Source organism: Lissotriton helveticus, chromosome 5_1, assembly GCF_964261635.1.
Source record: "Lissotriton helveticus chromosome 5_1, aLisHel1.1, whole genome shotgun sequence".
NCBI classification, from domain to species: domain Eukaryota; kingdom Metazoa; phylum Chordata; class Amphibia; order Caudata; family Salamandridae; genus Lissotriton; species Lissotriton helveticus.
The window spans coordinates 137,969,856-137,982,919 of NC_136065.1; the positions used below are offsets into that span (position 1 = coordinate 137,969,856).

Sequence of the window (13,064 nt, forward strand, 5' to 3'; positions counted from 1 at the left end):
CAAGCATTCGCCCCAGTCAAGAGATCTGGGTTAAATTTGTTGTTATTTCGACTCACTACGCCACCCCAGTTTGGACCCAGCCATATGCAAATCAGTCTTGACCCTGCTCCTTATGGGAACAGTCCAGCCCGAACTGCCAAGCTGGGTCCTCCCTAGACCGGAAACAAGCATCCTTGGACCGGTTTCGGGGTAACACCCCTCATTGGCCTTCATCTTCCTGGTTTAGAATACTACTAGATTCTAAAAGAGCCATTGGTCTAAAAGGCACCTTCACCACTTAATGCAAGAATAATATTAGTTAATTTATGAAAGTATACAGTAAAAGAAACTATTTTAAGGCATGGGAGGGCTAGAACATAGCTGAGCGGTGAGGGATAACATTTCTTATATTTCACTGCTAGTTCAAAACGTAAGAGATGGGACTCAAATCAACTATTATTGAGTTTCAAACATAAGATTAAATGCATATTAAGAAAACATAATAATGAAAACATGTTTACAAAATATTTAATCATGCATGGGTCTAATACTTCCTTAGAGTTATTTTAATTTGCAGGCATGTTAGACAGTGTTATGATTGATCCTTTTAAGTTACAGAGAAGTCTTGCTCAAACTTGATGCCGTTGCACAGTCTGTGGTCCATGACATTGCCCGCAATCAGAAGAACGTTGTATTTCGGTGGCTTGTAAATGAAGCATGAAAATATCCAACTCCCTTAAGTTGTTCTTAATTTGATGTTGATCGTTCGAAAGAGGGTTCCTTGTCAATTTTCTTCCTTTAGAAATGTTGGTCACTTCATGACATCCTAATTTGATCATCATTTCATGAATTCTTAATTTAATCACTCTGCCAAGTTTTACAAAGTCTAAATGTGAATATTCACTAATCAGCCATACCTGCACAACTCGCATGTCGAGCCCCGTCTCTGAGGATAGCTGTTCGCGCACGTGTCGCGCGGGTTTCGGGGAGTTGTTGTACGCATTCTTCAAGGTCTCCAACTGTTTCGCAGTGATGGTGGTTCGCGGTCTCTTCGCTGTGGACTCTGCTTCTGTAACCAATCAGAAGAGGATACATGGTCAGCCAATTCAAAGCCCCCAAACCACAGGCATAACAATATAGTCTAATGAAACTGTGGCCAGAGGCCAGTATATTTGAAACCCTGTGGAAAAAAGTTGTCATTGTTAAAGTATAGTCCTCCTTTCACCAACCTTTCAAGAATGAAAAGCAGAGTCGACTGTGCTCAGATTAGAATTTGTGAGTGCAGTTTGTACATTTATCTCTGAAACAGCTGATTAACCCACTGAGCAATCAACAAGTGGAGTAACACCTTATAATTGCACTGTGCTGGCTGACCCTTGTAAACATGAAATTGTGAAAGTGTTTGAAGCATGAGAGGAAAATTATTGTTCTTTTGTTTTTTACTGCACTCATATTTGAACATTTGAAACTGCCTTAGTGTTCCAGCCCACACACTCAAAGGACTGGCTGGTTTATGACAACACAAAAGTTGCTCTAGGCAGGTGGAACACTGACTTTTAACTTGAAATTGTAATATTGAAACCAACAGGTACAAACTTGACTATTGGTACCACATGTTATGGTTACAGAAGTGTTCTTTGTCGTTATCATACTGAACAGGCTTAACCTATGTTAAAGTCATACAATAAAGGCTTAGGCACTCCCAAGCACAGCTCTATAGGGATATAATGTCAGACATTGCCATTTGATGAGTCTAGCAGTGCAAGAAATAGCCATGCTTTGGTAACAGGGAGTCTGACACTACAAGAAAGAACCGTGTGGAGTAATGTGCATTTGTGCAGAGAAAGCATTAGATGTCTGAAGCAGCAGTACTATAGGATTTCCTCAAATATAAACATGTTATTCCTCGTACGGATGGACTTGAGGAATCTTAGAAAAAATATAAAAAGAATACAGGAGTGTCTTGCACATAGTGCTATCGTTACCCGGACAATCATATCTATTGTACAACCTCATAAAACAACATTTATCATACAATCAGCATAGACTTCATGCAATTGAATAACATCTTGATTGAGATATAACATCAGGTCACTAGAATCAAGGGATCCAGCATGTACTGATTTGCATTTGTCCTCTCTAGTCATACCCAACTGATCAGTTAAAGGGATTTGCCTCCTTATCCAAGATCATACTGTTTGTCGCCTCCCCCGGGGGTTCTCTTTCCACCTATGCGTTTCAATGCTAACATGAAGACCCCGGCAGGTCTAATTTGAAACCACTATGCCAATTTTCAGCTCTTTGATGATGATTCCCGGATCTATTTCAAGCGAGACGAGTTCTAACTAGTTTGAGTGTTGTTTCAATGAGTCTGTGTTTGATTCAAGTCCCAACGCTTACTTGATCTAAGTGGGGCCAAATTTATTGTGCTTCTACTAACTGAGAAAGAGCACAGCCCAACAGGCCTGCTCTTCTGGCTGAGTGCTTAAGGTCCTACCCTAACACCAGAATAAGAAACTTCAGGGTGTTTTTTGATAAACAAATGTTTGTGTTTATTGATTGACAAAATAAAGAACATACACCAGTCTTACAGTCCAACACCGCAAAAGTCCAGGACATAAAAATTGGAAAGCAGCACCACAAGATTTACAGGCAATAACAAAAGACACATAGGAGAATAAAGTTGGTCATTCTCTTCATGACTACTCCACCAGCCCACCCATTTCCCCCAAACCCTATGGTATTTCCTAGGACACCCATGAGCCTTGTACATGAACTTCTCCTGCGTGGCACACCAATCCACCCCAATGCTCCAGCGTCCAACGCACGGAGGTTCGGAGAGCTTCCAGGAGGCTGCAATGTCTCTTTTGGCAACCACCATTGCCGTTGTGTAAAACAGTTTTTCGTTCCGTGACCCATCCAGCCCATCAGTGATACCCAGGACTTCAGGGTGTTTTTAACCAATGAATAAAAAACTCTTATTAGATTTCAGGGAGAGGTCAGGACACATAGTAGTGTACTTAAACCATGCCCTTCCCCACCCTAGAGCCCTCAACTAATAAAGAATGTTTTGAGAATTCAAAGTTCTACACCCACTGCCCCAATGTAAACTACCAACAAAGTAAACCTGTCCTCTCCAAGTGAACTAGCATTCCTCAGACATGGACAAAGAAGCTCCATTGTCCACAGAACCAAGGAGCCAAACTCATATTTAGGCTCTCGAGCCGAGATCACACCTCATCGGCCTGGTATGACGTACACTGGCTTCTGCCAGAAGAAGGATTGACTCCAAACCCATCAGTCCCAGCCTCAAAATGAGCACTAAAAGACGCTTTAATACTTGACCCAGAGTGGCCGAAACCAAATCTCAAATCCAAGGTGTCCAATTGTTTGGTCCCTGCCGAAGCCAAAACAACAAGATCCGGCAACAGAAAGGGACGACCTCGGCTAGGTTCTTCCCTCTTACCTGAGGGCCCAAGCAAGTTTGATGACATTAAAAAACTTTTTTAAATGCCCACTTTTTATGCACCCTAAGTCCTTTGGTTCTTGACACTATCTGGTCTCTAGCTCCCAAAGGCTGCCAATTGGGCTATTTGAGAGTACCACATAAATGAATAAATCATGTGTAAATACATAAACCTGTATCAGTCACCATTTATTTTTTGCCAGGTGGACATATTAGTAACTAATAATAGGGTTTTCTATTTCCTCTGCTTCCAAAGACGCCATTGCCCAACATGGCCTCACCAAGATGACACCATACAACACATGTCCATGTGTAAATAAACTCATAATACATTTGGGGATGAATATTCATTTTTAGGAGGTATCATTAAGTCAGTACTGGACACCTATTCCTTACACTAACTGGATACATTATGCATGTAAATCAGCGTAATAGGTTAGGGGATGTTGGGTATTAAAAGGACACACCTCTTATGTTCATGGCCTTGTGTGCACATAGGGAAATTTAAGAATTTGGGGAAATGAAACGAGGGATGGCGGAGTATCAGTGTAAAAAAGCTATGAAGCTGAAGAATTTCTAAGTGTGTGTTTGATTGTCCCCAAGAGGGGGTTTTATTCCCTTCTCCCTAAAGGCGGGTGCCATGGTGGCAACGCCAAGCCACCAAGGGAACCCAGTGTCTGTGGCAGCGGCTATCCCTACTGCTGGTTGCAAAAAAGAAGTGACTAAAGTTTTCGATTCTCCGCCTACCAGGTGTGAGTAGCTTACTCAGAAATGTTTTCCTTTGCATTCTGGTACTTGCAGTTCTGTATTCATAACAGGGAGGGAAAGCACATTTTCAGCTATGAAAATAAAGAGAATATACCAGACTTAATAGCCTAGTCACCCATGAACTGAGACAGTTTGAGGTCCTTGTGTTTGCCATAGGGAAGTCAAAGTACCCTGAGCCCCTGGTCATAGGTTTTGTCTATTCGCCCATATTATAGCTCAGTGGCTTTATACATGTACTACTTAGGCATGGGTTCAACCTGCAGGTTATACTTTCTAATCCAACTCAGCCTTTCATCCTCCAGATGTTACTCTAATGAGTGCACTCAGCATCAGCCTCTGATGTACATGTGGGCCTCTGTCCTTACCTCTTTGCTTGGCGGTCTCATAGTCTGCCTTGCACACCAGCCTGCTGTCTTCCATGAGGTAGAATTCGTCGCCGGTGGCCAGCTGCCTCTTGCAGACGATGCACGAGAAGCAGTGTAGGTGGTACACAAAGTCCTGTGCCCTCCTCACCACCTGCGTTGGAGGGATGCCCTGCTGGCAGGCCGCACATTTTGTCCCAAACCTCCTTTAAAGAAAACACAATTCAGTCATTGAATTAGGAAAATAAGAAATGTAGATACTTTGTCATACAGTTCAACACACCATAAATGTGACGTTTCGCACACTACACCCTTAATGGGCCAAGTTAAGTACTCTGCTGGCGAGCAAAGTTCTCAAAGGCCTCCCCACACAATAGAGCCATTAACAGTGCTTGACCCAGTCTCTGGGAAAGGTATGAGTGGGAAGGAACTATGCATCTGCTAACTAACTCCATACTATGCACCTAACTGGGAAAGCTCAAACCAACAGAAACAAAGGAAAAGGCCACGCCTCTGAAGTCAAACACAGAAGGGGGTCCCTTTTGCAATGTTGGTGGGAAGGGATCAGGCAGCTTTGCTTGGTGGAGGCAGAGCTGAGGACTCCTGAGAAGGCCTTTTCATAGACCACATGAAATGACCATGTTTAAATATTGCAGAAGCCTGTGCACGAGGGTTGGGACAGGGGTGGAGTGATGACGTGGCACCCTTGGATTGGCTACGGGTGTATGTCTGCTAGAACGATGGGAGCAATGACGACAAAAGAATGCCCATCTGGAAGGAGGAGCCTCCCGATGCCGATGCTGTCAGAAGAGACAAAGGACTTTAACTCTAGCTGCCCTAAGGACTTGAATGAGGCTTTCCAGGACTAATGTCGCTGGACCTCCTGATGCCCCCTGAGGAACAGTTGGGGGAATGCACCTGCTCTGGGACCTTGGATGGTTCCCATGGGACCTCTGTGGACTGGTCTTTGAATCCGCAGACAAACAGGCGCCCTTGAGTTATCCAGGAGGTTGTAGGGCCTGGGGAGTGCGGCAGTGAGGGTGATCTGCTTGCTGGCTGTGGAGAGGTTGTGGGAGATGTCCCCCAAGGAAAGAGCACCAATAGCCCAGGGAAACCACAGGTCTGGCAAGGGAGAAGTAAAACCAGGCCCCCCAACTTAAAAGCCGAATTACAGGCCAGGGGGTCTGAAGAAAATGAGCCCAAGAGTGTCCGAATTGGCCCAAAAGGCCCTAGATGCTCCGTCCCCTGGGGACCAGCCAAAGTACCAAGAGCATAGCTTTTTGCTGTGAAATTCCAGGATTCCCTCGGCAAGGGCCACACCCAAGGAGAGAGTCATAACCTTTATTTTCTTACATTTCTCATGAGGAGTGAATGAGTGTGGGCCCCTCCTCCCCAAGGAACCTTGGCCCCAGGGACCCCATCTCTCAGGGCCTGATGCAAGCACAGTGTCTTAAGGGACTGTGTCTCCTCATGACATGGCAGGAGCATTGCCTACCCCCTTCTTGCCTGTGTCTAAGGGGAGGGCAATCAGGCATACTGACTCCTGCCTGCGGCCAACATGGACAGGAGAGGACAGAGCGCTCCTGCCTCTGGGTAGGAGCTGAAGACATTGAGTTTAGTCCTGCCCAAATTAGGAGCAGTTGAGAGTGTTGCCGGCTCCCGCATAGGTCCAGTGAAGGTGCGCCGGGAGCCACCAGAGGTCTGGAACCTTGGGGCACCCCCGTGCACCTAAAGGGAAAAGGATCGATGTGGGTGCCCTGGGTGGGGACAGGGCAAACATAAAGAAATTAAAAAGATGGCACAGAGGCCGCAGATAAATAAAAGAAAAATACCTACTTCAATATGCACGCCGCAGGAAAGGGGATCACCATATAAGCCCTTGCACACAAGAAAAAATTGCATATCTTCCTACTGTGGTGTCCCATGAGGGGCAAGAGCACCATCACAGTTACTCTGGAGTATTTGGAGGGCTGAAGGGAGTGCAGCAGCCCCGTTCCCAGAACTGTTTCTCAAAATGGCCCTAAACCTTCCATGGGACTGAATCCCTGACACCGAGAGAGGCTTCCCATTTCATCAAGCCCTTCACTCCCACAGCTGGACCTTTGTGCCTATAATCTCTGGAGTGTAGGGAGCCCCATTGACTGGTCCTAACGCTGCAATAGCAACATAGTACAGGGAGAAATAAGACTCTGGGAAACATGAATATTTGATTAACTGCTTTATTAACAATGTTGATGATTGACAATGCAAGGTTTTACATTACAATGAAGGCTTCCAGTTTTCTGTCTTTACTGAGTTTTACAGATAAATACAGACAGAAAACCATCTATTTTCCTGTCTATGTTTATTTTTAAATATGGATAAATAGGATTTATTTTGTACAATTCTCACTATTGTCAATCTTGAGTGCTAGGTCAGCAGCTGTGCAGATTGAACGATGGGAGTTTAAAAAAGAAAAAAGATTTCCTGATAATTCCTTAAATAACTACAGCTGTACAGGTGTGTAAGCTGTTCTACAATGCAAATGCTTTCAGACAACTGTATTCTACTGTAAATGGCAAAAACCTATTGAACATTCAAACATAAGAAAACATTTGTTGGTTAAATAAATGTGAAAATATACACATTGAAAATTCTTTTTTTACATTAAAAACAAAATAATTATGGATAAATAGAGATAAAATGAGCACAAAAATTAATATACTTAAATACAGATGGAAATGTCAAAAAATAAATACCATAATATCGGAAGCCATTGGTTATAATTAAATGTTTTGAATAGGTGTACAATCCCCATAAGTCTCAAAAGTGTTGTAATGGTGGATTATAACATATTTCTGTTTATGCTAATGTGGTGGCACCCTGACAAATCCCGTAGGTCTGCCTAATTGATAATGGCATCAATTATAGTGTGATATTGCATCTAGTATAAGTGGGGGTATGCTGTTCTTGGGTTCAGGGTCCACTAAGGGTGTAACATGTTATCAGGTGACACCAAAAGTATTTCCATCTACCTCTTGTATACATTTGTAAGTTATTGCAGACTATTTAGCAGCATGTGTGTAATAAAAGTACTTTTTTAAAAAAGAGAAAAACAATGACTGGTCTATAATGTATTACATTTTGTAGTTGTGTACTAACCAGCAGGATTTACTAGCCCACACCACCTTTCCTGCGTAGGCCTTGGGCTGCTGTGCTTCGCTACCCCGAGAGAGTCACGTGCTATGATGGGGTACTCAGTAAAGAGAAACTTGTCGACTTATACTCGTGAGTTACTCACATACTTAGCAACTGTTAAGCCTAATTCTTACAGCGGCCATTTTAATTTACTTTTTTAACAAGTTACAGGACTCACCCAGCAGAAATGGGGCTGAGATGGTGATTTGGGCAGGAAGTATTGGCAGGAAGGTTGTGAAATAAAAGTGCGACAAGGGCACACTATAAAGGGGAAAAGAGAGCAAGAGTAAAGAAATACAAGCGGATCATGGAGTTCCAAAAAGCAAATAAAAAAGTCAGTAGAAGGACACAACTCATCTAATCAGAACATTGTAAAATCTAAATGCTTCGGAGGTTGAGAGGACAAGCATAAGGTTAAGGCAGAATATCACTGACTGGACAGCAGACAACTAAGTAAAATATATAACAAAGTAATCAAATCACGAGCAAGAGGCTGACCCAAAGCCAACTCGAAGTATACGTAACGTATTGGGAAAAAATGGGTCTGTCCTACAGACGGTAGCCGAGACTTAAAAATGTGGTAGTGTTTTAGAAAACTGTTTAAAGTACCCATCACTTCCAAATATGCTTCCTAACGCTTTGCAACCAGCTGGTAAGGGCTATAACTGCTATTAAACGCCCTCTCCCATGTAGTAGCCCCTGTCTGCAGCCCAGGCCTAAACCCAGAAAAGGATACTTAGCAACCACCACAGCAAAAAGCAGAAGGATGTAATGGTATTAAAGCATCCCTCCAACTAAGGATGGAACGCTTTAACCTAAACAAGGAAAAGCAGAGAGACAACCCTGGAATGATGGAGCAGGAAGCCCACAGCAGCCATCAGAGGCCCCCTGCCTCTCCACTGTCTCCAATGGAGCTTCCAATATCGCAGTGTTCTCAGTTTACATGGAAGTACATTGGAAAAGAAGCAGAATTTAACTCCTAGGTTGTTTATGTTCCTGGATTAACACCCTGTGTTATGCGCAAAATAAGATAAAAACTGCATTTAATAGGTTTTAACCATTATTAATTGCACGTTGTTCTTGATTCAACTTTCCCCATGAATTTAGTTTCCTTTTTCATTAAGAGGTGTGCAACAATCATGTGGTTGGTTGAATGTGCACTACTTGGAAAATTTCTAATTATGTTTAATATACAGTGTATTTTTCATACATTGATTTCTGTTTTATTGCTTTTCACTCTTATAGTTTCTACTCAATTATATTTATAGTAGTTCACTACAAATCGTTCACAATATATGACTGCACATTTTTGAACATTTGGTGAAAGTTCGATACTAAATACTGTTTGTTTCACACCTGTAACTGCAATTTCAAACTAAGTACAAGCCAAGCAACTCGCCTCACTGCAGGCTGCATACCGCCTCCTGCAGGTTTCATAGCACTCAAGGCACATTCCACACCAATCTCTCCTCGCTCCACACCGCTCCCTGCAGGTTTCATGTCAATCAAGGCAAGTCCCGCCCCACACTCTCCTCTGGCACCCCATCCGCGGCCAGAAAAGGCCTAGCAATGATGACGTCTGCACTGCTCTGATTGGCAGGCCTTCACCACTCACAGTCACAGACTCATCCATTCATTCATCAGCCTCCATCAGCTTGCATTAGGATCCAGGCCTTGATAGTGTTTGATCAGCTACACGTCCCCAGACCTGGGCCTCACAAACTCCTGCAATGGATTATTGCTAATCATTTACCAGCAGCCAATAGCGGTGCCCGATCGATGCGTCACTGGCGGCGGGAGATGAAGTGGCTTGACGGAGTTCATTAAAGGGGATTTGCAATATCTGGAGACGCGTCGACATGGAAAGAGGACTCTAGTGGCGCTCAGCAGGGTCAGAGTGGCTGTGTTCACAGTGCAGGTCCAGGGAAGAATGTGTGTGAGGGAGCTTGGGATAGGTTGTATGAGGAGACACTGCCGGAAAGAAGTGTGCAGGTTCCACAGCTGATGCCCACTGCTGCACAGTCTGCTCATGCGCGCCCCTGCTGCAACAGGTGCTGTGCCCAACTGAATAAAGGTACTGACTTGACCCTTGCCCAACTGGCCTTCGTGATTGGCTGCTCCGATGTGTGCCTGACCCCAACATTGACCAAGTGATAGATACCTACCTTAACATTAAGCTAACGAGTGACTGGCTGTGCCCCAGACCAACCAGTCTCTGAGGCGCAATAATGTGACATGTGACTGCATGTGTCCCAGTCCACCCAGCCTCTGCGAGGCATTAATAAGCATGTGATTGGCTGTCTTGCACACCAACCAGCCTCTGACAGGCATTAATAAACACACACCAACCAGCCTCTGACAGGCATTAATAAACACACACCAACCAGCCTCTGACAGGCATTAATAAACACACACCAACCAGCCCCTGACAGGCATTAATAAACACGTGATTGGCTGTCTTGCACACCAACCAGCCCCTGACAGGCATTAATAAACACGTGATTGGCTGTCTTGCACACCAACCAGCCTCTGAGAGGCATTAATAAGCATGTGATTGGCTGTCTTGCACACCAACCAGCCTTTGAGAGGCATTATTAAGCATGTGATTGGCTGTCTTGCACACCAACCAGCCTTTGAGAGGCATTATTAAGCATGTGATTGGCTGTCTTGCACACCAACCAGCCTTTGAGAGGCATTATTAAGCATGTAATGTAAATGTAAATTGATACTTGTATAGCGCACTACTCACCCGCAAGGGTCTCAAGGCGCTTGTACGAATACCGCTGTGGAACCCATCCTGGCTTTCCCTGTGAGGTGTCCACTCCTGGGCACCCCCAAGGTGGAGGCCAGGCATCCTTAGCGTTGTGGGGGCCGTTGTGGAGATTAAGCAAGCTATTGCCCAGAGTTGCAGAGTGGGACTCCATGATTGGAATAGGCACCGAGGCGAGAATTATCAGGTCCGTGGAATTTTTGAGCCCAAGACCCGCCAAGGCGGGGAATTGAACCCTGGTCCCGGGCTAGACCTCTGCATCAGGGTCTGCCGCTCTAACCATTGAGCCACACTTCTCCACCAGCATGTGATTGGCTGTCTTGCACACCAACCAGCCTTTGAGAGGCATTATTAAGCATGTGATTGGCTGTCTTGCACACCAAGCAGCCTCAGAGAGGCATTAATGTAACATGTGTCTGACTTTATCCTAGACCAACCAGTCTCTGAGGGGCGGGCATTAATGTAAGATGTTACTACTGGCTCCGCCCCAGCCCCACCAGTCTCCCAATCATATTTCTCTAACATGGGACTGGCTCTTCTGCAACCCCACCAGTCTGGAGAAGCATTGTACTGACTACAGCACGCCCACAGAGGCTCGCAAGAGACACAAAACTGACATTTATTTATTATTTTTAAAGCGCCCATAACGATTTACGGCTGTTTCCAAGCGCACTACGAACTGAATCAAGTCGGGGCTGGTAGGCCGAGTGCCCTCTAGGCAAACCACATGCTTAACATAACCCCCCCCCCACACACACACACAAACGTATCGCCCTTTTTGCTGAGTCCGGCTCACCCAGCAGCATCAATAGATTTTACTGATGGCGTGATGTTACCTCTGGTGCCGTGTGTTGTGTGTACGGTCCTGGCTGGGGCACTTGGGGCCGTTTTGATTGTCTTTCTCGCCATAACTAGCCAATTTCATTTTTTCAAGGTTTTGTATTGCAACGTAACGTTCTTTCAGCTGATGTTTTGTGGGGGGAAAGTTCTACGGGTTTTTTCTATCAAAACTAGATTTCTGAGTGATGAAACGTAACTTCACTATTTCTTCAGTGAATATTATACCCCCTGAAAAATTAAAGTTAGAGGGGCATTAAAGTGATGGTGTTTAATAAGGCCTACAGCACAACACCTAAAAATCATGACATTCATAACGTAAGGTACTACATTAACCTACGATTACACCTCTCCATACTCACTTAAACTTAGCTCACACCCTCTTAGCACTCACTTAACCTTAGCTCACAGCCCCTCCATGCTCACTTAACCTTAGCTCACACCCTATTAGCACTCACTTAACCTTAGCTCACAGTCCCACCATACTCACTTAACCTTAGCTCACACCCTCTTAGCACTCACTTAACCTTAGCTCACAGTACCTCCATGCTCACTTAACCTTAGCTCACACCCTCTTAGCACTCATTTAACCTTAGCTCACAGTCCCACCATACTCACTTAACCTTAGCTCACACCCTCTTAGCACTCACTTAACCTTAGCTCACAGTCCCTCCATGCTCACTTAACCTTAGCTCACACCCTCTTAGCACTCACTTAACCTTAGCTCACAGTCCCTCCATGCTCACTTAACCTTAGCTCACACCCTCTTAGCACTCACTTAACCTTAGCTCACAGTCCCACCATACTCACTTAACCTTAGCTCACACCCTCTTAGTACTCAGTTAGCCTTAGCTCCCATCCTCTTAGTACTCACTTAACCTTAGCTCCCATCCTCTTAGTACTCACTTAACCTTAGCTCCCATCCTCGTAGTACTCACTTAGCCTTAGCTCCCATCCTCGTAGTACTCACTTAGCCTTAGCTCCCATCCTCGTAGTACTCACTTAACCTTAGCTCCCATCCTCTTAGTACTTACTTAACATTAGCTCACGTCCTCTTAGCACTCTCTTAACCATAGCTCCCATCCTCTTAGTACTCGCTTAGCTCACAGCCCTCCATACAAACCTAAGTTTAGCTCACACCCCTCCATAATCACTTAACCTTAGCTCACACACTCTTAATACTCGCTTAGCTCATAGCCCTCTATACTAACCTAAGTTTAGCTCACACCCCTCCATACTCACTTAACCTTAGCTCACACCTTCTTATTAGTCACTTAACCTTAGCTCACAGCCCCTCCCTACTCCTTTAACCTTAGCTCACATCCTCTCCGTACTCGCTTAGCTCACGTCCCTCCATACTTAACCTTAGCTCACAGTCCTCCATACTTACCTAAGTTTGGCTCACACCCCTCCATGCTCACTTAACCTTAGCTCACACCCTCTAAGCACTCACTTAACCTTAGCTCACAGTCCCTCCATACTCACTTAACCTTAGCTCACACCCTCTTAGCACTCACTTAACCTTAGCTCACAGTCCCTCCATGCTCACTTAACCTTAGCTCACACCGTCTTAGCACTCACTTAACCTTAGCTCACAGTCCCACCATACTCACTTAACCTTAGCTCACACCCTCTTAGTACTCAGTTAGCCTTAGCTCCCATCCTCTTAGTACTCACTTAACCTTAGCTCCCATCCTCTTAGTAC

The 13,064-nt window shown here is 44.7% G+C and overlaps 1 protein-coding gene across 1 annotated transcript in view; it reads right to left on the reverse strand.

Annotated features, from left to right (window-relative positions):
* LHX3 (LIM homeobox 3) overlaps positions 1-13,064 on the reverse strand; it is an 83,887-nt gene that overhangs the window by 4,971 nt on the left and 65,852 nt on the right. Inside the window, exons 3-4 of the mRNA XM_078640825.1 lie at positions 4,579-4,781; positions 897-1,048 (exon numbers count right to left, since the gene is read on the reverse strand). Coding sequence (XP_078496951.1) covers positions 897-1,048; positions 4,579-4,781 — 355 coding nt within the window. The remainder of the gene's footprint in view (positions 1-896; positions 1,049-4,578; positions 4,782-13,064) is intronic.